At 41.7% G+C, this 24,085-nt stretch overlaps 1 protein-coding gene across 1 annotated transcript in view; it reads right to left on the bottom strand.

The window, feature by feature from the left end:
* The window catches only part of LOC125458162 (uncharacterized), a 166,763-nt gene that overhangs the window by 126,910 nt on the left and 15,768 nt on the right, over positions 1-24,085 (bottom strand). The window contains exon 2 of the mRNA XM_059650811.1: positions 14,552-15,252. Coding sequence (XP_059506794.1) covers positions 14,552-15,235 — 684 coding nt within the window. The 5' untranslated portion in view covers positions 15,236-15,252. The remainder of the gene's footprint in view (positions 1-14,551; positions 15,253-24,085) is intronic.

Here is a 24,085-nt window from a genome sequence, read left to right as displayed (position 1 = left end):
GGAAGCTGAGAGCTAGGACAAACAGAGTTGTTGTCTCTGGTTTGTTAGCACGTGGCACGTGCTAGTGAGGCGAGGAATAGGGAGAGAGGAGTTGAAAACGTGGCTACAGGGACGGTGCAGGATGGAGGGTTTTGGATTCATGGATAATTGGGGTTCTTTCTGGGGTAGGTGGGACCTCTACAAGCAAGATGGTCTTCACCTGAACCAGAGGGGTACCGACATCCTGGAAATTTGCTAAGGCTATTCGGGTGGGTTTAAACTAATTCAGCAGGGGGATGGGCACCAAAATTGTAGTTCGACTATAGAAAAGGTTGAGAGTAGGGTGGTCCAAAATAAAAAGTTTCAGGGAAGCAAGATGGCACCGGCAAGCAAGATGGTTCGAAGTGTGTCTACTTCAATGCCAGGAGCGTCCGGAATAAGGTGGGTGAACTTGCAGCATGGGTTAGCACCTGGCAGTTTGATGTTGTGGCCATTTTGGAGACACGGATAGAGCAGGGACAGGAATGGTTGTTGCAGGTTCCAGGGTTTAGACGTTTCAGTAAGAACAGAGAAGATGGTAAAAGGGGCGGAGGTGTGGCATTGTTGGTCAAGGACAGTATTACAACTGCAGAAAGGATGTTTGGGGACTCGTCAACTGAGGTAGTACAGGCCGAGGTTAGAAACAGGAAAGGAGAGGTCACCCTGTTGGGAGTTTTCTATAGGCCTCCGCATAGTTCCGGATGTGTAGAGGAAAGGATAGCAAAGATGATTCTCAAATAGGAGAGAGAGAGAGAGAGACAGGGTAGTTGTCATGGGGGACTTCAACTTTCCAAATATTGACTGGGAACACTATAGTTCGAGTACTATAGATGGGTCAGTTTTTGTCCAGTGTGCACAGGAGGGCTTCCTGACACAGTATGTAGATTGGCCAACAAGGGGCAAAGCCACATTAGATTTGGTACTGGGTAATGAGCCTGGCCAGGTGTTTAGATTTGGAAGTAGGTGAGCACTTTGGTGATATAGCGATAACAATTCTGTTATGTTTACTTTAGTGATGGAAGGGGATAGGTGAATACCACTGGGCAAGAGTTATAGCTGGGGGAAAGGCAATTACAATGAGATTAGGCAAGATTTAGGGAGCATAGGATGGGGAAGGAAACTGCAGGGGATGGGCACATTAGAAATGTGGAGCCTATTCAGGGAAAAGCTCCTGTGTGTCCTAGATAAGTATGTACCTGTCAGGCAGGGAGGAAGCTGTAGAGCGCAGGAGCGGTGGTTTACGAAGGAAGTGGAATCTCTTCAAGAGGAAGAAGGCGGCTTATGTTAGGATGAGATGTGAAGGCTTAGTTGGGGCACTTGAGGGCTACGAAGTAGCCAGGAAAGATCTAAAGAGAGCGCTGAGAAGAGCCAGGAGGAGACATGAGAAGTTGTTGGCGGATAGGATCAGGGTAAACCCGAAGGCTTTCTATAGGTATTTAAGGAATAAAAGAATGACGAAAGTAAGATTAGGCCCAGTCAAGAATTGTAGTGGTAAGTTGTGTGTGGAGTCAGATGAGATAGGGGAAGCGCTAAATGAATATCTTTCAACAGTATTCACTCTAGAAAACAACAATGTTGTCGAGGAGAATACTGAGATACAGGCTACGAGACTAGGTGGGATTGAGGTTCACAAGGAAGAGGTATTAGAAATCCTTCAGAGGTTGAAGATAGATAAGTCCCCTGGGCCGGATGGGATTTATCCTCGGATCCTCTGGGAAGCCAGGGAGGAGATTGCCGAGCCTTTGGCATTGATCTTTAACTCGTCATTTGTCTACAGGAATATAGTGCCAGATGACTGGAGGATAGCGAATGTGGTTCCCCCGTTCAAGAAGGGGAGTAGAGACAACCCTGGTAATGATAGACCAGTGAGCCTTACCTCAGTTGTTGGTAAAGCGTTGAAAAAGGTTATAAGGGATAGGATTTATTATCTTCTAGAAAAGAATTAATCGATTAGGGATAGTCAGCACGGTTTTGTGAAGGGAAGGTCGTGCCTCACAAACCTTATTGAGTTCTTGGAGGTGACCAAACAGGTAGATGAGAATAAACCGGTTGATGTGGTGTATGTGGATTTCAGCAAGACATTCGATAAGGTTCCCCACATAGGCTATTATACAAAATGCGGAGGAAGGGAATTGCGGGAGATATAGCAATTTGGATCGGAAATTGGCTTGCTGAAAGAAAACAGAGGGTGGTAGTTGATGGGAAATATTCATCCTGGAGACCAGTTACTAGTGGTGTACCGCAAGGGTCGGTGTTGGGTCCACTGCTGTTTGTCATTTTTATAAATGACCTGGATGAGGGCGTAGAAGGATGGGTTAGTAAATTTGCAGACGACACTAAGGTCGGTGGAGTTGTGGATAGTGACAAAGGATGCTGTAGGTTGCAGAGAGACACAGATAAGCTGCAGAGCTGGGCTGAGAGGTGGCAAATGGAGTTTAACGTCGACAAGTGTGAGGTGATGCACTTTGGTAGGAGTAACTGGAAGGTAAAGTACTGGGCTAATGGTAAGATTCTTACTAGTGTAGATGAGCAGAGAGATATGTGTGCCCATGGACACAGATCCTTGAAAGTTGCCACCCAGGTTGACAGGGCCACTAAGGCAGCATACAGTGTTTTAGCTTTTATTAATAGAGGGATTCAGTTCCGGAACCAAGAGGTTTAGATGAAGCTGTACAAAACTCCGGTGCGGCCGTACTTGGAGTATTGCGTACAGTTCTGGTCACCGCATTATAAGAAGGATGTGGAAGCTTTGGAAAGGGTGCAGAGGAGATTTACTAGGATGTTGCCTGGTATGGAGGGAAGGTGTGACGAGCAAAGGCTGAGGGACTTGAGGCTGTTTTCGTTAGAGAGAAGGTGGTTGAGAGGTGACTGAATTGAAACATTTAAAATAATCAGAGAGGGTTAGATAGGGTGGATAGGGAGAGCCTTTTTCCTAGGATGGTGACGGCGAGCACAAGGGGGCATAGCTTTAAATTGAGGGGTGAAAGATATAGGACAGATGTCAGAGGTAGTTTCTTTACTCAGACAGTAGTAAGGGAATGGAACGCTTTGCCTGCAACGGTAGTAGATTCGCCAACTTTAGGTACATTTCAGTCGTCATTGAATAAGCATATGGACGTACATGGAATAGTGTAGGTTAGATGGGCTTGAGATCGGTATGACAGGTCGGCACAACATAGAGGGCCGAAGGGCCTGTACTGTGCTGTAATGTTTTATGTTCTATGTTGAGAATGGGTTAAAAGTAAGCACGCGAGTACGGTAATCACATTTGTGCTGTTTATAACAGGAGTAAAAAGGTACACCTTCTCAAAGTACGAGACCTTTGTTGGAGAAGGTTTTGAAGCACTGCATGTGGTATTTATTGTGCTGCATGATTTTCTCTAACCATACATTTACTCAATGCCCCTTAAATGATTTTCCATCATTCAGAGGTTTAGTGAATCACGAAGGACTTGAATAGAGTAGATAGTGGGAAAAAATTCACATTGGTGAAAGGACTGAAAACCAGAAGATATTGATTTAAAAGTAATGGCAGAAAAAGCAGTGACATGAAAAGTTTTTTTGAAGAAGCAACAAACAAACAATTAGGAACTTGAATACACTGCCCATGAATGTGAAGACGACAGATTCAACTGTGGCTTTCAAGAAGGAATCAGATGATTTTGACGGAAAGCAAAATATGCACAGCTGTCAGATCAAGTAACTGGATGCTCTGAAGGCTGGCAGTTGTTACAGGGTGTCTAACCATGCCAAGCATTCCAAAGTACTGGAACTGACAAAAACAAAATCAAACAAAAACAGGATTTAAAAAAGAACTGATACACAGAACTGAGTACTAAACCCAGAAAGAAAAATAAACAACCAAATAGAAAACAAAACAGAAACGAAAATGCCAATGTAAATGATTAAGGGTAAACAGCAGTAAAGAGGGATGAAACAAACACAAGGCTATACTAAAGGAGCAATAAGAAGCCATGAAGCTCTTATTCTGCCAATCAGTGGATTAGGGTTGATCTGCAACTATTCCATATCCTCACACTTGGCTCCAAAAACACCTACACACTTCATAATGAAAATTAACTGATTTAAAACAATTTGCAGATAGTGGAACAAAGATGTCCAATAGTCTCCAAACTGGCATGTGGAAGTGTGTTTCCAATGTACGCCGACACAGAAGGTATGGCTGAAATATTTTGATGTACCCTATCAACCAGATCATCACTGCCAAGCTTTTGGATTAATTTCATACAAATTAATCCTTAGAATACAGATATCATTCTAAGTCTATGTTGCAATACTAACAAGGTTCATGTATTCCTTCTAAGGCAGTGTCCAGAACTGCTGTCAACACTTGAGGGTATGATATAACAAAGCCTTTGAATGGCTAAAAAGCATGACTTTTACTCCCCAGGATTCTGTTTTCTAGCCGCTAATCATAGGCGTTTTGATTACTTTGTGAACCTGCTCGTGACTTTCTGAAGTCCCCAAGCACCAGCTTCCAAATTTTCACCAGTCACAAAATACAACATTGTCCTTTTTAGGTCCAAAGTGGTTGACCTCTGTCATTTATTTTGAAATCCATCTGTCAACTTCTGGCCTTTCACTTAACCTAAATCAATAGTGTTATGTAATTCTGAATTTCCATCTTCATAGTTTACAACATTTTTGCCATTTGAACCCCATGTGGTTCAATAATGTCCTTTAGGGAAAGGAAATCTCCCATTCTTAGCTGGGAATCAGCCTTTATATGGCTCCAAGAGGACTGCAATGTGGTTGAATCTGAACTGTCATCTGTACAATTAGGATCAGTCACTAACAGCCACATCCCACAAAGTGATTTTTAAAAAGTCATTAATAAATACAGTTGACATTCATCTCTATGGTATCTTTCATAACCTCAATGTACCAAATGTTTTGTAGATTGAAAATGTAGTCTTCTTCCTGCTAATACATCTTTCACATGCTGTTTCTGCAAAATGATTCAGTCAAATGTCCAGCATGCTACCAATGCAAAGAAAAATCAGCCACCTAAAACTTCTCTGTCAAAGATTCACTGGGAAAAGAGGACATTGTAGCACTGCCCGTCATTCAATCATGAGTTGTGTATAGCCAATATAGAATCAATAAAATATCACCTTCACTTGAGGTGGGGGAAGAGAACAGGGCCTCAACTTTGTCTCATCTAACAGAAGATGCATTTACAATACAATACTAGAGTTAGAGTTAGTACAAAATTTGTTGTATTTTTCTATTGCTGCAGAAGCTCAGTACCCATATTTCATTATGCTTACAAAGTTGGGCATCCTGAGACATTTGTAAATTTGCCTAGCATTTTGTTTAAAAATGCCAACTTTCATCTTGTTGCATCAATTTTTTTTATTTTAAGCAATTTTTCTTGTTAAAATTTTCAGGTTAAAGGTTGCTGACTGCTTCTTGCGAAGTCAGCTTCTCTTCTGCCTCCCACTATTCAGAGCTACTGCACGTTGATGTATTCAAGATATTGAGGTGGTTAAAAAAACAGGACTTTTTGTCAAATGCACTGTTACTGATTAAGGCAGAGTCAATATCAATATTTAAGAGCATGTTACAGGAAATAAATAGGGGCAAGAGGGTTAGGACAATACCTTCTTCAGAGTCCAGATCAAGCCAAAATATCAGATTCCATATTGGATCATGATAAGCAAACTACAGAGTCAGACGGCAGTCTGCTTTAGCCATACTGACCTTGTTCAGCATGGTCATACTTCATATTTCACCCCCTTTTTTATTTGAAAAAAAGAGCAAGCAAAACACTCATCCACTAACAAGGTGTATTTATGTAAAATTTTTAACATGGCATACTGTCCAACACACAATGTCCTTCATTTTTAAACACTTTACTCAATTTATTTCATTACTAAAAGTACTTAAACATTCACCTCTGCTTGAATCTAAAAAGTTATTTCACTTGTATTTTGTTTCAAGATTGTTCCTGGTCAGTTATTAGAAAAACAAAGATCTGAAGGTAGATAAATGGGCCTGGACCAAATGCACAACACCCCAGAGTTCTGAAGGAGATAGCTGAAGAAACTTGGACATCTTCCAGGAATCACTAATGTTGGGGAGCGGGGGATGGCAGTACAGGCCGATTAGTCTGACCACAGTCACCGGTAAGATCCGAGTCCGCTGTGAAGGATGAGATTTTGGAATCCGTGGAAGTTCTTGGTAAAATATGGCAAAGTCAGCATGACTCCATCGAGGGGAGGTCATGCCTGACAAATGTTAGATTTCTTTGAGGTAACAGGGAGGTTAGACAAAGGATGGCCATAGGATGATACCTAGTTGGACGTCCACAAGGCCTTTGACAAGGTGCCCAAAAGGGGGCTCCTGAGTAAGATAAGGACACATGGTGTTACATGCAAGGCACCAGCATGGATAGATGATGAGCTGCCTGGCAGAAAACAGAGTGGAGATAAAAACGGCCCTTCTTGGGATGGCAAACCGTGACTACTGGTGTTCCCAGAGGGTCAAATGTTGGGACCACAACTTTTCACTTCATACATTAATGATCTAAATGAGGGCACTGAAGGCATTCTGGCTAGGTTTGCAGATGGTACAAAGATAGGTGGAATGAAAGGTAGTATTGAGGAGGGAGGGAGACTGCAGAAGGATTTAGACAGGATAGGAGAAGGGGCAAAGAAGTGGCAGATGGAATACAAACGTGAGAAAATGAGACATCATGGACTTTGGTAGTAAGAATAGAGACAGACTATTTGCTAAATGGGGAGAAAATTCAGAATCTGAAGAAATGCAAAAAGAGAGAGACTTGGGAGCCCTAGTCCAGGATTTTCTTAATATTAACTTGTAGGCTGAGTCAGTAGTTAGGAAAACAAATACAGTATTGGCATTTATTTTGCAAAAACTAGAGTATAAAAGCAGGAACGCACTTCTGAGAAGTTAAAAGGCTCTGGTTAGACCACAGTTAGAATAATGAGCAATTTTAGGTCCCATATCTCAGGAAGAATGTACTGGCCCTGGAATAGGTCCAGGAGGTTCACGAGAATGATCCTAGGAATGAAAGGCTTAATATAGGAGGAACATTTAAGGGGTCTATACTCAATGCAGTTTGGAAGAATAAGAGGGAATCTAATTCAAACTTACAGAATGCTGAAAGGTCTGGATAGAATGGACATTAAACATAGAACATAGAACAGTACAGCACAGAACAGGCCCTTCAGCCCACAATGTTGTGCCAACCATTGATCCTCATGTAAGCACCCTCAAATTTCTGTGACCATATACATGTCCAGCAGTCTCTTAAATGACCCCAATGACCTTGCTTCCACAACTGCTGCTGGCAATGCATTCCATGCTCTCACAACTCTCTGCGTAAAGAACCTGCCTCTGACATCCCCTCTATACTTTCCACCAACCAGCTTAAAACTATGACCCCTCGTGCTAGCCATTTCTGCCCTGGGAAATAGTCTCTGGCTATCAACTCTATCTATGCCTCTCATTATCCTGTATACCTCAATTAGGTCCCCTCTCCTCCTCCTTTTCTCCAATGAAAAGAGACCGAGCTCAGTCAACCTCTCTTCATAAGATAAGCCCTCCAGTCCAAGCAGCATCCTGGTAAACCTCCTCTGAACCCTCTCCAAAGCGTCCACATCTTTCCTATAATAGGGCGCCCAGAACTGGACGCAGTATTCCAAGTGCGGTCTAACCAAAGTTTTATAGAGCTGCAACAAGATCTCACAACTCTTAAACTCAATCCCCCTGTTAATGAAAGCCAAAACACCATATGCTTTCTTAACAACCCTGTCCACTTGGGTGGCCATTTTAAGGGATCTGTGTATCTGCACACCAAGATCCCTCTGTTCCTCCACGCTGCCAAGAATCCTATCCTTAATCCTGTACTCAGCTTTCAAATTCGACCTTCCAAAATGCATCACCTCGCATTTATCCAGGTTGAACTCCATCTGCCACCTCTCAGCCCATCTCTGCATCCTGTCAATGTCCCGCTGCAGCCTACAACAGCCCTCTACACTGTCAACGACACCTCCGACCTTTGTGTCGTCTGCAAACTTGCTGACCCATCCTTCAATTCCCTCGTCCAAGTCATTAATAAAAATTACAAACAGTAGAGGCCCAAGGACAGAGCCCTGTGGAACTCCACTCACCACTGACTTCCAGGCAGAATATTTTCCTTCTACTACCACTCGCTGTCTTCTGTTGGCCAGCCAATTCTGTATCCAAGCAGCTAAGTTCCCCTGTATCCCATTCCTCCTGACCTTCTCAATGAGCCTACCATGGGGAACCTTATCAAATGCCTTACTGAAGTCCATATACACCACATCCACAGCTCGACCCTCATCAACATTGGGAGGATATTTTCACTAACAGGAGAATTTACGGCCCCAGGGCATAGCTTTCATTCTAAAAGGTCTCCCTTTTATCTCTAGAAAGAGAAAACTTCTTCAGCCAGAGAGTAGTGAATCTTTGGAATTCGCTGTCACAGAAAGCAGTGGAGGCCATGTCATTGAGTACATTTAAGACTGGGATAGGCAAGTCTTGATTGTCAAGGAGAATCAAGGATTCTGGGTGGGGGGGGGGTGGGAAGCAGCAGAATGGGGTTGAGGAACTTATCAGTCATGATTGAATGGCAGAGCAGACTCAAATGGGCCAAAATTTCTGCTCCTGTGTCTCATGGCTCTGTCATAGCACCTCAAAATGGATATCTTTTACCACTCTCTTCCCTTTTTGTCCAGAAGAATTTACTTTTATTGTTTCAAGGTGCACTGATTCCAGCATTGGTTGCATTTTAACAAGTAAATCAAGCTAAAACGTTTTGACATACTCCTACCTTGTAGGGGTTTGGTGAAGATCTGGGGAAGGATCAGCAATTGGATTTTTTTCCTAATTTCAGGCTTCCAAACTTCTGGACTACTCTGGAAAGCAGGTTTTTGTAGTGCTGGAAACTGGAGTAAAACCTGCCCCTAATGTGCTTTTTTCTTTGATGCAAGAAAATCTAGATCTTAAAATGGTCTCAAAATTTATCCAAATGCATTCTAATGAAAGATCACCCTGAAATGTAAAGTATTTTTCTTCACAAAATGAAACATGTCTGATCTGCTGAATACCCCAGTCCTTTTCATATTTGTTAAAAATTTCTAAACGCCTTTCAACATCAAGAAAATACTGATTTGGACAACAAAAATAAAAAAACTGCAGATGAAGATCGGAAACAAAAATAGGAATTGTTGAAGAAATTCAGCAAGTCTGGCAGCATCTGTGGATGGAACGCAAAAGGTAACATACCAGTCAGTGACACTTCTTCAGAAGTACGATTCTGAAGTAGTGTCACTAGACTCAAAACATTAGCTTTGCTTTCTGTCCACAGATGCTGCCAGACTTGAAGTTCTCCAACAGTGTTTTTATTTCTGGTTTGGGCAAAACTGACTACATGGCTAGGTTCAACTCAAGTCTGATTTTCTAATCTTTCATGATATTTCCATTCAAGTTGATCAGTTTACTGTCCTTTGCTATACCACAGAAACATTTGTCTCCTTCTGGCTCACAACCAAAGTAATTGCCACATTAGTCAATATTGTAAATGGTTTACCGTCTTCCAAAAAAAAACCCCTTCAAATCTGCCATTTCTGCAAATTATTTCCTCATCTCCAATCTTGCATTCCTCTCCAAAGTCCTCGAATGTGGTATCATCCCCCGATCTTGCCCATCTAAGCATGCTTGTTAAATGGATGCGAGTTTGCTCGCTGAGCTGGAAGGTTAGTTTTCAGACGTTTCGTCACCATGGTGACGAAACGTCTGAAAACTAATCTTCCAGCTCAGCGAGCAAACTCGCATCCTGAACCTCAACCTGAGCTACAAATCTTCTCAAAACTCGCAATGCTTGTTAAATCTTTTCAATCAGGTTTCCAAACCTATCACAGTTCCAAAGTAGCTCCATTATAAACATTATTTTTGTTCAACTGTGACAAAGGCCGTTTCCCTTGCTGTCCTTTTCATCTCCGTCTGCCACATTAACACAATATACCATCATCCTGGTCAACGGGAAGCCCCCAGGATGTTGATAGGGTGGACTCAGTGATGGTAACACCACTGAATGTCAAGGAGCCGTAGACAGATTCTCTTATGTGATGGAGCATGTGTTAGTTGCCGCTTGGCAGCCCAACTCTCCTACAAATTCCTCTCCAAGATATGCACCATCGTAACTTGGAACTACATTGTTATTTCTTGGCTGTTACTGGATCAAAATCCTGAAGCTCCCCAACAGCACTGTGGTTGTACCCACAACCCAAGGATGGCAGTGAATCAAGAAGGCAGCTTACCACTACTTCCTCCACAGTAGACGAGCGAGCATTAAAAGGAGACCAGTAAATGGCAGAGGACGAATAAACAAACTGTATTGGGCTTCTGGTCAGTAGTCACTAATCACATTCCAAAAAAAAAACACTAGGAAAGAGGCGGCGGCGGGGGGGGGGGGGGGGGGGGGGGGGGGGGGGTGGTGGAGGGAGAGAGAAATAAATATTTTGCAAAAAAGGTACTGGAGTATTGGGGACTACCAATGTAACAGCTTTATTCTGAAAAAAAGGGTAAGTTTAAGAAAAATATATGTTACTCTAGGTCAGTCTAGGTAATACCAGTCATTGATTAAATTATGTATTTTAAATTCTTTGCTGTTGCATTCTGTATAATAGATTCTAGCCTTTTATCAGATTCAGTGTGACTCCACGAAGCTGCACAGAATCATGCCCGACAAATTTAGAGGTGGTAACATGCAAGGTAGATTAAGAGGAAGCAATGGATGAAACCTATTTAGATTTCCAGAAGGTGTTTGACAAATTAACATACATTAGGCTACTTAATAAGTGCCAATGGAATTACAGATGGCATATTAGCTTGGACAAATGTTAGCTAACTAATAGAGGACAGTTGAGATAAGAGGAGCATTTTGACACTGGCAAACTTGTAACTAACAGAGTGCCACAAGGACCACAATTTTGATTTTGATATATGTTAATAAATAGGATGAAAGCGTATGTACTATCACAAGGCTTCCAGATGACAAAATCAGAAGTGGCAAGGATGACAGACTACATAGGGATATAAGATAACAAAGTGTGAAGCTGGATGAACACAGCAGGCCAAGCAGCACAAAAGCTGACGTTTCGGGGGGGGGGGGGTGTGAGAGAGAGAGAGAGAGAGAGAGAGAGAGAGAGAGAGAGAGAGAGAGAGAGAGAGAGAGAGAGAATGGGGAGAGGGTTCTGGAATAAATGGGGGGGGGGGGGGAGAAGAGGGGAGGAGAGACAGAAGAGGCGGACCGAAGATGGAGAAAAGAAGATAGGTGGAGAGGAGAGTATAGGTCAGTGGGAGAAGGATTCCCTGAGGTTGGTCCGGAGGGAGGAGGGTAACTTCTTCAGGTTAGGCATCCCTGGAAGAGGCTTCGCAGTGAGGTTAAAATTGTGATCAGAGATAATGGGAACTGCAGATGCTGGACAATCCAAGATAACAAAGCGTGGAGCTGGATGAACACAGCAGGCAAAGCATTATCTCAGGAGCACAAAAGCTGACGTTATAGACAGGTTAAGCAAGTGAGCCAAAACTCTGCAGATGCAATATGATGTAGGAAATCATGGGGTCATGCACTTTGGCCCAAAAAAAGAAACAGCAAGGAGCTGAATATTATTTAAATGGAGAAAGACTGCAGAAGACCGTAACACAAGAGGTTTAGGAGTCCTCATGCATAAATCTCAAAGCTTACGCGTCAAGTCCAACAGGTACTAGGGAAGGCAAATGAAACATTAGCCTTTATTTCCAAGAGAACAGAGCATTAAAATGGGGACCTCTCCTTAATTATACTAATTGTAAAAATAATTGTACTAATTAGACAACTGTAACACTACAAACAGTTTTGGAGAATAAAGATATACTGGTAATGGAGACAGTCCAGAGAAAGTTCACCAAGTTGTTCCTAGGTATGGAGAGATAGTCTTGGAGAGATAGTCTTGAAGAGAGTATTTTGGAACTGTCAAGTAATCTTATTGAAACATTCAAGATTCTTAGCAGCTAACCTGCCCCCTAAGAGGTTGCTACTCTTCATGGAACAGTTTAGGACCAGGGGATCATAATCTCACATTAGGGGCTCAACTAGTTAAGAAAGTCGTCGTCATTTATCTTGAGGAAGAATTCTTTGCCAGAGGCAGCACTGTCAAGGCTCAGTCATTAAAGTATATTCAAGATGGAGGTAGATTTGTAAATCAGTAAGGGAATCAAGGATAATGGGGAATGTAGTAAAGTTGAGCACTCTCAGATCAGCCATGATCTTGTTGAATGACAGATCAGACTTGATGGACTGAATGGCTCATTTCTGCTTCAATAGCTTGTGGAGCATTATATGCTGTGTTAACCACTGGTATGCATATCCCACAAATGAACAAACATTAGGTACTGCTACTCTCACCTGTTCAATTCTTAAGTATTAATCTTATACATAGTACCTCTTGGAATGGCCCACCTCTAAAGGGCAGCACAGTGGCTAGTACTACTGCCTCACAGAGCCAGGGACCTGAGTTCAATTTCAGCCTTGGGTGACTTATATGTCAAGTTTGCACATTCTTCCAGGGTCTGTGTGGGATTCTTCCCATAGTCCAAAGTTGTGCAGGTTAAGTGGACTGGCACAGTAAATTGCCCATAACATCCAGCGATGTGCAGGCTAGGTGGGTTAGCCATGGGAAATACAGGGTTATGGGGACAGGGTACGTGGCAGGTCTGGGTGGGTTGCTCTTTGAGGTTTGGCGTACGTGATGGGTTGAATGGCTTGCTTCCACACTGCAAGGAATCTATATACACCTTTTGACCCACCTCTCAACACCATCATTGCTACATTACCAAATACTTTCTAAACTCCAGTTCCGAATGCGCAGAAATGTGCACTAAATATTCACAAGACTGAAGACATATTTCAATCCCACTCCAAATAGTTTCAACTCCATTCCTCTGCCCAGCAAGTCCAAGATTATACCAGTCCATTTGCAACTTTGACATCACATTTAATCCTAATCTTGACATGATTGCACAGGCACCGAGACCATCTTTATTTTTCATTTCTATAGCATTGTTCAACTTCATTCTTCTCTGCTCATTTGCTGACTCAAGCTCATTCAAGCTTTGGTCACTACACTACCAGAAGGAAGCAGATTGTTGGACAGTGTTCATAAAGGTTTAGCTGCCTGGTGTGGGGAATTTCAGCTATGAAGATAGGTTGAACAGACTGGATTTTTATTTTTTTTCAGTGGACACTGGTTCAAGATGCAGTGGGGCTGCTGGGTGGTGGTGGTGGGGGGGGGGGGGGGGGTCCCTAATTAAAAAAGAAAAAGAAAGAAAGAGAAAGATGTGCAAGGCAAGGTTTACCACACAAAGGACAGCAAATACCAGGAAAGCATTGCCAGGTGGTGGTGGTGGAAGCAGACAACTGCAGCAGTCAAGAAACATTTGGACAAATACATTATTAGGTAGGGAGTAGTGGGATATGGGTCCTGTAAGTGAAGACTGTTTCAATGTGGAAGAGCAAAATATGCTGGCACGGGGTTTGAACAGCCAAAGGCCCTTTTGTTGTGTTATATTGTTCTGTGTTCTTTGTCGTCTTTAGACAATTCCAATATACTTATGACAGTAAATAACATTCATTCAATCTTGCTTAAACTAGAGGCCATTCCAAAACTCTGGAACAAGTGTCCTTCACTCCTCATATCTCATTCCCTCAAGCAATATATAGATTTTTGAAACTCTCATTCTTGCTTTCAAGCCTCTCCATGGCCTCACCTCTCCCCTTCTATACAACATGCTCCAGCCACAGGCTTTTCTCATTAGGAAATCGGTTTCTTGAGCATCTTTAATTTTATTCCACCACTAATGGCCATGTCTGCAGTTGGCTTGGCCTTAAAATCTGAAATTGCATCTTAACATCTTTGTGCTAAGGGGACTGTGACACTGTGGTAGCGTCTATACTATTGGCTGACGTCCCATCTGCTTCAGATGGGAGCCAAAACCTGTCAGAACTCATTGATTAACAGAAAAATCTATTCATTTCTGCTGTATTTTGCCACATTTCATTCAAGTCTCTGCATTTCAGATTTTTTGATTTCTGAACAAGTATCTTTTGCAGTGCAGTATCACTTTCTCCCCTCCATAATACCTCAGTGAAATGCTTTGGGATTTCTTATATTTCATGTCCGTTAAGCCATTGATTATTACTTACTCTACATATGGTCACTCAACAAATAAAAACTTAAAAACTACAACTTCTCGGAAGGAACTCCCTTGCATATTTACAGAGCTCAAATTTCCTATTCAATCCCTAAGTTACATGAATTGCCACACAGCTGTCCAACAGGGTGAATGCAATTCGTGGACCGGCATTAAGCAATGTTTGATTGAGATTGCTAAAAGCAGCCCTTATAAATGTATACCACATTCATTAATTTCTCAATATTTATATCAAAGTCAGACTCTGCATGCAAGCAAAACTCACGGTCTTCCTTCCGTCCACTGGAACAGGTGGTGGATAAAAGGATATCTTGTCCACTTTCTGTTCAGATTCATGGGAGGGACTGTATTTAATGTTTTTCTTTCTCATTCTTTTTGCTCTATGCGATACTGGTATTTCAACCTCTTTGATGATAGACGAATGATCTTGAGAATCCTTTGCATCCTCTGTTTCCACCTCATTACAGATGGATGATTCAAACATCATCTTTCCATTCATAACCAACTTAGTTATCTTTAACTTTAGCTCTGGAGAACCATTTTGGGTAGAATCAGATACTGGAGGAGTGCGTCTGCCTTCATCAATTGCACAACAATCCCGGATAGGAGAGCCCTCAGGTGATTCAGGCCACTGTTTTGTCTCTGAGGTCTCAGAAAACCTTGTAGGAATCATAGAAGCCAGATCTTGAAGTCGGCGCAACGGAATATAGGGCGGTGCTGAAACATGTCCATTAAATGCAGATGGTGCACCATCCTTTGAGTCAGTAGACAATTGAATAGCACTTCTGTCCTGCAGATTACAACATTCTTGTTCACAAATATTCTGTCCTGGCCTGCAACTTCGATCATTAATTTCAGAAACATCAAAACCCAAAGAATTTGGGAACTGCTGCAGATTAGCAAACGGCAAAACACTGCCTGACAATTCATATTCACAGGAACGATCCATCTTGTCCTCGAGATATTCTAAGAGAAGAAAAAGTAATAGGTTATAGGACAGTCAAATCTATAAGCCTTTAAAAATGTTAAAGGACAGTGCACGTGAAATAGCTATTTAGAAGACTTTGAAAGATAACCAGAAATAGGAGACCATTTGGCCCCTCAAACTTACTTTGCCATTCAATAAAATCATGGATTTAATTCTGCTTTTCTGACTCCTCTCATCTCGTGACTCTCATTTCCCCACCACACCCAACCAGCAACCACGGACGTCTCTGTAGTTCAACAATCTGTATAACTTGGTCTTGAATGTATCAGTGTTGCAGGGTTGATTAGTGTGAGCCAAACATCTACAAACTACACAGAACTTGAGTGTATGCCCTCAGTTGTCCTTTAGGGAAACGAGTCTGTTGTTCTTACCTGCTCGGGCTAAGATGTGACTCCAGACCCACGATATGGATGACTCCCAACTGGTTGCCTCAGGGCCATTTCAGGGAGCAGACAGCACAAACAGTTCAAGTGCAACTAGAAATGTACAACAAATGCTGGGCTTGCTAACAATACCCACACCCATACAAGAATAGAAAAGTGAATCAAAATTTACCTCTTCCAGCGATAATGGGAACTGCAGATGCTGGAGAATCCAAGACAACAAAGTGCGGAGCTGGATGAACACAGCAGGCCAAGCAGCATCTCAGAAGCACAAAAGCTGACATTTCGGGCCTAAACTATTCATCAGAGAGGGGGATTGGGAGAGGGAACTGGAATAAATAGGGGCAGAGGGGGAGGTGGACCGAAGATGGAGAGAAAAGAAGATAGGTAGAGAGGAGAGTAAAGGTGTGGAGGTAGGGAGGGGATAGGTCAGTCCAGGGAAGACAGACAGGTCAAGGAGGCGGGATGAGGGGGTAGGTAGGAAATAGAGGTGCGGCTTGAGGTGGAAGGGATGGGTGAGAGGAAGAACAGGTTAGGGAAGCAGAGACAGGTTGGGCTGGTTTTGTGATGCAGTGGGGGGAGGGGAAGAACTGGGCTGGTTTTAGGATGCAGTAGGGGAAGGGGAGATTTTGAAGCTTGTGAAGTCCACATTTATATCATTGAGCTGCAGGGTTCCTCCCAGTCGCGAACCATTTCAACTCCCCCTCCCATTCCTCAGACGACATGTCCATCATGGGCCTCCTGCAGTGCCACAATGATGCCACCAGAAGGTTGGAGGAACGGCAACTCATTCTGCTTGGGAACCCTGCAGCCCAATGGTATCAACGTGGACTTCACAAGCTTCAAAATCTCCCCTTCCCCTACTGCATCCCAAAACCAGCCCACATCGTCCCCTCCCCCCACTGCATCCCAAAACCAGCCCAGCCTGTCTCTGCTTCCCTAACCTGTTCTTCCTCTCACCCATCCCTTCCTCCCATCTCAGCCGCACCTCCATTTCCTACCTACCACCTCATCCCGCCTCCTTGACCTGTCCGTCTTCCCTGGACTGACCTATCCCCTCCCTACCTATACTCTCCTCTCTACCTATATTGTTTTCTCTCCATCTTCAGTCCGCCTCCCCCCTCTCTCCCTATTTATTCCAGTTCCCTCTCCCCATCCCCCTCTCTGATGAAGGGTCTAGGCCCGAAACGTCAGCTTGTGTGCTCCTGAGATGCTGCTTGGCCTGCTGTGTTCATCCAGCCTCACATTTTATTATCTTGGAATTCTCCAGCATCTGCAGTTCCCATTATCTCTGCTAGTCACCTATTTTGCTTCTGCCGAGGGACATTGCTGTGAAAATTGTTGCCACATTTCCCTAAATTGGAAAAATTATTGCAGAAAGAGAAAGACACGTCATTGAAGTGGTTTGCTCTGCACTCCTAAAAGGGCGGGGGGGAAGAAAGTATGAATGCTAAAATTTAAAAACTTGCTGACCAAATTTAACCTGTGGAGGAACAGGGTTGTTGTGCTTGTTTGAAATTTGACCTTCTTGCATGTGTCTTGGAAGGAAGCAAGTCAAAAAACTCCAGCATCATGTTTTGTTTCAGTAATGTTGATTTATTGTTCAGCACTGCTTAAGTTTTGTACTTTAAGAGTTGGTCAGTTCAATTAGCTGGATGATTGGTTTGTGATGCAATGATGCTAACAATATGGGTTCAATTACCACACTGCCTAACGTTACCATGAAGGACTCTCCTCTTCAACTTTTCCACTCAGAGGAGTGATGACTCTCAGGTTAAACAACCATCATGCATCTAACAAGAACAACCTTGTAGGACTTTATCCAACAGCCAGTTGAAAGTACTTCATTGACTGTGAAATGCATTGGAAAAATCAAGTTCATATGTTTTACCGTACAAAATCATTGTCTGGGACTGGCAAACCCACAAATTGTCAAATCAATATTTTTATGCCAACTACACTTCTTTAAATACAAAATTTCTATTCATCCTTTTGACAAAGAAATGATCAGAATCAGGGCTTCTGAATTTTGGAAAAGAACTACTTAAAAAAGATGTCTGCATATACACAGGTCCCAGCAAAGCAACCATGGCCTTGACGAATTTGTTATAAAATATGCAAATCTAATTGGAAAGTATTTTTGCCAAAGTTGAAGAAACAACTTTCCTGATCCATCAGTGAAGGTAACATGTCACGAAAAAGATTTGTGCACAAAGTGATAATGGGAACTGCAGATGCTGGAGAATGCAAGATAACAAAGTGTGAAGCTGGATGAACACAGCAGGCCAATCAGCATCACAGAGGCACAAAAGCTATTTCTAAGTCCTTGCTTAGAACTGCATTTCATAAAAACAATCCGACTGCTTCGAGCTATGGCATATACAAGTTACAGCGTGTAGAACCTCTGGATGGTAGTCAGCATCTTTGTTAATTGAATAATGCTGATTTATTCTCTAGTCACCCAATTGGTTTTCTAGAACTTTTTCACTCAGTAATCATGAATAATTTTTGTACAAAGAATAGTTTTTGAATGACAAGTTGAATTGTAGAGTAGAATTATCTCAGAATCCCTACAGTGTGGAAACAAGCCCTTTGGCCAAACAAGCCCACAGAAACCCTCAGAGCAGTGCATCCAGACCCAGCACGCCACCACCCTTTCTCTGTAACCCATCTAATCTACACATCCCTGAACAGTATGGAACAATTCAGCATGGCCAATCCACCTAGCCTGCACATAATTGGACTGTGGGAGGAAACCAGTGGAACCCTTGCAATCGTAGGGAGAACATGCAAACTCTAGACACACAGTCACCAGAGGGTGGAATCAAACACAGGTCTCTGGCGCAGTGAAGAGCAGTGTTAACCACTGAGCCACCATGCCACCTAAAGGGGCAGTCATTTCACCCTACTCAAATTCCATTATCTTATGCACCACTTTCACACATTCTCTTTGCCCCTCCTGCCCCTCACGCTAACTGTTTTTACTCACGATCTTCCTTTCCTTGGTTCTTGACCAAACTGTATTACCTCAGCCATTGCACATGTACCGCAGCACTCCATGCGACACTTGTTACCACATGCACTAAACTCTGTGCCCTAAGTAAATCCATTAGGTTTCTCCATCTGACTAATCAAAACAGTCCACAAACATTCAAACAAAAAGACACAGTTGGAAAACTCAGATCTGACAGCATCTGCGGAGAGGGAAACTAGAGACCCTTCTTCTGGAGTGAATGCAGCTAGGAAAAGGTTGGTATATGCAAAAGAAGTAGTGAACAATAGGACAAGGGACAGCTTTATTAGACACCACATGGCAAAACGGTCAACTTAATCCAACAAAACTAGGAAGCTTTGTCATTTCAATAGTGCAGCATAAGACTCACATTTATTGGAAATATGCCTCCATTGACAGACTGCACAAAAGATAAATTGGGTGCTTTGACCATTGCCATCAAATCTTAAAAAGAAAAAAAACAAAACTGAAAAAATGCAAGAGTGTGGACTTTCAGAGACCTCTTTTACAGTCAATACAAACCAAATGAACTGAGTATCAGCCAGGCAATCTTATGATGCTTTGAAAGCAGGCAATCATATTGCAAGCTCATCCCAAAAATTGGCCCTCAATAATCAATGTTCTAGGTTTTGTAAACAGATAACCCACAGCAGGGTTGAATGGAAAGGAAGCGAACAATGATCCAGCATTGAAATCTTCAGTACAAGAAAGGGACAATCAAGGCACAACTTAAAAGCCATCATTTCAATGACATCTCCACCAGTTCAATGTTTAGTTCGTGATCAATCTCTATTAAAAACATTCCTAATATGTTTTTAAAACAAAAAAAATTAGCAATAAAACAAAATAACTTCCAAGACTAAACAACTAGTTCAGACTAAATCTGGACAGAACAAAATTTTTAAAAATGCATTGAAGGTTGATAATTTACTTTATAACAGTAACAAATTGCCAAAAAAAAAATCTGGAAAACTCTGGGTACAAAATGTCTAAAAAGGGAGAAAAACCAATATACGTAAAAAAAAATTTCTGTTTGCAGCAGAACCAGTACATCAGCATGTAAAAAGGTTATAAAAACAGAAGTTGCTGGAAAAGCTCAACAGGTCTGGCAACATCTGTTAAGAGAAATCAGAGTTACTGTTTCAAGTCTGGTGACCCTTCCTCAAAACTGTTCTGAGAAGGGTCACCAGACCAAAACATTAACTTTTTCTTCAGATGCTGCCAGACCTGCTGAGCTTTTCCTGCAACTTCTGTTTTTGCATCTGATTCACAGTTCTGCAGTTCTTTTGGTTTAAATTAGTTGGTCATAGTAAGTGATCCGCTGGGAAACAGTAATCATATTACAATGGAATTACCTATTAATTTTGAATACAAAATCTGAGGAGTTTGACAAAGTCAACTGGACTTGACAAAGTCAGAGGCTCCTTTAAACCCAAAATACGTTTGAATAAATATTTTTAAAATTCCATAGAATGATAAAAATTGGCAATAAAGATCTATTACAGTTTACTAAAGTAGCTTAAGAGCAGCATTAGATTAAATGACATAAAAGGTTACAAAGATTAGCTGCAATGCACGAGGACAAATGATTTTAAAAAACAAAAGGGGAGTCACAGTTAACAGGGAAAATAAGTAACAAAGGTAAACAAGCCAGGAACAGAAAACCACATTACAAGGAAAGTGTCTAAAGCAAGCATTAGCCCGAGATATAGAGGCAGCAGGAATTAGTGTGAGGAATGAGGAAATGGCAGAGACAGGCAAAAATATTTATTCAATATCTTCATAGTCAAAGACTCAAAATTATTCAAAGAAGGTAACATACGAAACAGCAAGAGTGAATACATTGGGATATTAATATCAGGTAAGACAAAGTATCAAAAAATTAACAAACTAATATCCAAAAAATCACTAGAACACAGTGGCATATACCCAGAACTCTAAGAGACACTTCTTCAAAGTGGCAAACAAATGTTGAGAGAGAGTCAGGTATATATGCAGAAGTGTTAGATGCAAGCATAACAAGCAAATAGAACTTGACCTTTATTCTAGTACTCAAATCACCTTGCAATAAAGGAGAATTGGTACCATTGTAGACAGCTGAAAAGAGTGTAAACTGAGTCTAGTGACACTTCACGAAAAATTCTGACAAAGGGTCAATGAACTTAATGTTAGAGATAATGGGAACTGCAGATGCTGGAGATTCCAAGATAATAAAATGTGAGGCTGGATGAACACAGCAGGCCAAGCAGCATCTCAGGAGCACAAAAGCTGACGTTTCGGGCCTAGACCCTTCATCAATAACATTCATTAATGTTAACTGTTTTCTCTTTCTCCTACAGATGCTGCCACACCTGCTGTGTTTCTCCAATACATAGTTCTTGTTTAAGATTTCTAGCACCTGCAGTTCTACAGTTAGTTGAGGAAAGCACATCTAGAGCACTACTTGCAATGTTTGTCTCCATTTTTGAAAGGGCACACCCGCAGAGGCAAGGATGTTAACCAGATAGGACAATCTGTCCATCCCTAAGGCTAATACATGGCAGAATAAGTTGGGCCTGTCATTTCTAGAGTTTGAAAGATTGAAAGGTGATAGTGTATCTTCCAAATTTACATTGATGTACATACAATTCTAAATACCTCAGAAGTAGAATTAAAACAGAATTCAATAGCCTCAACATTAAAAATTGAGATCACAAAATGCAAGGAACACATTCATTTTCTAGACTGTACTTGGATATGTACACGAAAACGCACATAATTGACACATACCTGCATACAAAAAACCATTCCTCTAAACATGCCCTCCACAGACTGTCAAGGTAACAGATAATGTGCTTCCATGATTTATGCAGAAAGCTGAAAGATTTTAACCAGGCAGTTACTGCATCTCCAATAACAATTTCTTTTAAGATCAAGCCTGCTTGGTTTTTATTTCACTGAGTATTTCTTTGGTTTAAAACAAACAGTCTTCTGATTTTTGAAACTTCTTTCTCTCCCTCCCTTTCCTCCACCCATTGTAGTGCCTGCTTCTTCATCAAGTCTTTAAAAGATAGTTACACCAAGCTTCCTGTATGGTTGACTGTGCCATTGCACTTTAGAAATCATCTTCAAAAGCTGGTGAAACATTGCAGTTATAATGCAATGGGTACTACAAACATCCTTGGGATCTTTGTTGCATAACAAACTAATCCAACATGGTTTGATCCGAGAAGAAACTATGCTATTTTCACATTTGTTGGAGAAGAGCATACATGATGTTGAGGTTAAAACACACTGCATCTACAAAAGAAGCCAGCTGGAAGAGTTTACTCAACTGATGCCTCATGTGCCCCAAGGTCATCTTCCATCTGGAAACTGTGCCCTCTGACAGTAAGGCTTGAGAATTATAGACTTATCTTGATATTTGTATTTATCCAATGACCTGGCTGAAATCATTGCAGAATGCTTCTTTCATCAGATCTGCACCTAGAATTGTCACTGATGAGTGTTGCATATGGACTTCTACAAGATGTGTTTTAAGTATCATGATGGCCGATGCCTGCAGAAGTGAGCGAAACAGGCATGCCAATTCTATCAATGGCAAAATTTGAATCTCACTGCAGAGGCTGGTCCCTGAACTTGCCAATCCAGCAGAACGTGGAGCTTGTACCTACTTCCTCAATAAGGCTGATTACCCATTTAAAAATCTTAGTGACAAGAGACAACTGCCAACTTTTTCTGGCTTTTGGGGTACCTAGAACTTGCATATACACCAAGATAAAACATGGAAGATATTGTTATTGCATGTCAAAAATCACCTAATACAATAGATACAATTATAAAGTAGTCTTCAAATTTCAGCCTTAAAAATAAGCATCAATGTTCTAGATTGCTCATCCAGGGGAAACAACTTCTGTCTGCCCTGACAAGTTGCAGAGATGCTATGTTTCAACATCACCACGCATTCTTTTAAATTTGAGAAAATACATGGCTCATTTACTCAGCCTCTCCACACAGGACAACCCTGTCATCCCAAGGGCCAATCTAGTGAACATTTACACTGCTGCCTCGGATGAAAGGGTGCCCTTCCTTAAATACAGGAACAAAAATTGCATGCGTTATTCCAGTTGTGCTTACCATAAAGTTCTGAACAACAGTACCAATTGTCCTTTATTGCAAGGAGATTGGAGTACAAGAACAAAGCCCATTATATCATTTCCTAACTGGTTTAATGAGCATCCTCCATCACACAATACAATACATCACAACAACCTCACACTACCCTCTCCCTAATCTTTTGTCTGCAGAGAACAGGCTTCTACTGCAAATGTAATAAAAGCCATTTTTAAGGGTTCAACTGATTATCTTAAACTGGTGTTAGCATACATATTCACACACTTAGGACTACTGACCAAGACCTGCACAACCCAAATAAGGCCCAACAGCACATTTTATTGTGTTTCTCAAGGACAGGCTGGTTGAGTATTGTCTGCACTCTGTTCATTAGTAACAACAAAAGGAAGATGTTGGTTTATTCAATCAGCCAGTGGGATACAAGATCTACGTACGTGGCATCATTTTGGCACTAGATTTCAAAACATTTGTGCTGTAATGACAGAGCAATACGCAGTGCAAAATATTACACAGTGGCAGTGTATGCTTTGGCCTACCTATCCAATGAGCATATGAATTTCCAAAGTACATAAAATACACTGATCAAATTAAACAGTATATTCCTTCTACGTTCATAATAGGCAAAATACAGACCAGATTCAACAAGCTAGCACTTGCAAAACCAATAATAATACTTCTGCTAGACTTGACTAAATTGTTCAGCAAGTGCTGTCTAAAACCAAGTGTGCTAATATTTGCAATCAATTTAAAATGTCAGTCAAGCTCCTAATGATGTGCAATTTCACTTACTAGAAGCAACATACGTTCATACTTGAGGAGCCATTGTCTGCAAAATATAATGCGTTTGAGCCTTTAAGTACATGGAAACTTGGAGTCTGTAGCACCCCTCCCATTTCCTTCTTGGGGAAGCCTCAACCAACTGACTTGGTTAACTACTGAGCATTTCCTACTGCTCCACATGCAGTCAGTTATACAGCATAAAAACAGACCCTTGAGTTTAACCTGCCCATGCTGACCAGGTTTCCTAAACTGAGCTAGTCCCATTTGCCTGCATTTAGACCCATATACCTCTAACCGTCCTATCCATGTACCTGTCTAAATATCTTAAATGCTGTAATTGTACTGCCTCTTTACATCGCTCTGATAGGAGGTGGTGCGTACATGTAACGAGCTGTGTGAAAATGCTGGTCCTCGGGTCCCTTTTAAACCTTTACCCTCAGACGGTAAACCAATGCTCTCTGGTTGTGGATTCCCCTACCCTGGGGAAAGGCCTTGGCTATTCACCTTGTCTATGATCTTATA

The sequence above is a fragment of the Stegostoma tigrinum genome, chromosome 13, assembly GCF_030684315.1.
Source record: "Stegostoma tigrinum isolate sSteTig4 chromosome 13, sSteTig4.hap1, whole genome shotgun sequence".
Classification (NCBI taxonomy): Eukaryota; Metazoa; Chordata; class Chondrichthyes; order Orectolobiformes; family Stegostomatidae; genus Stegostoma; species Stegostoma tigrinum.
This window is presented reverse-complemented; position numbering and strand designations above follow the sequence as displayed.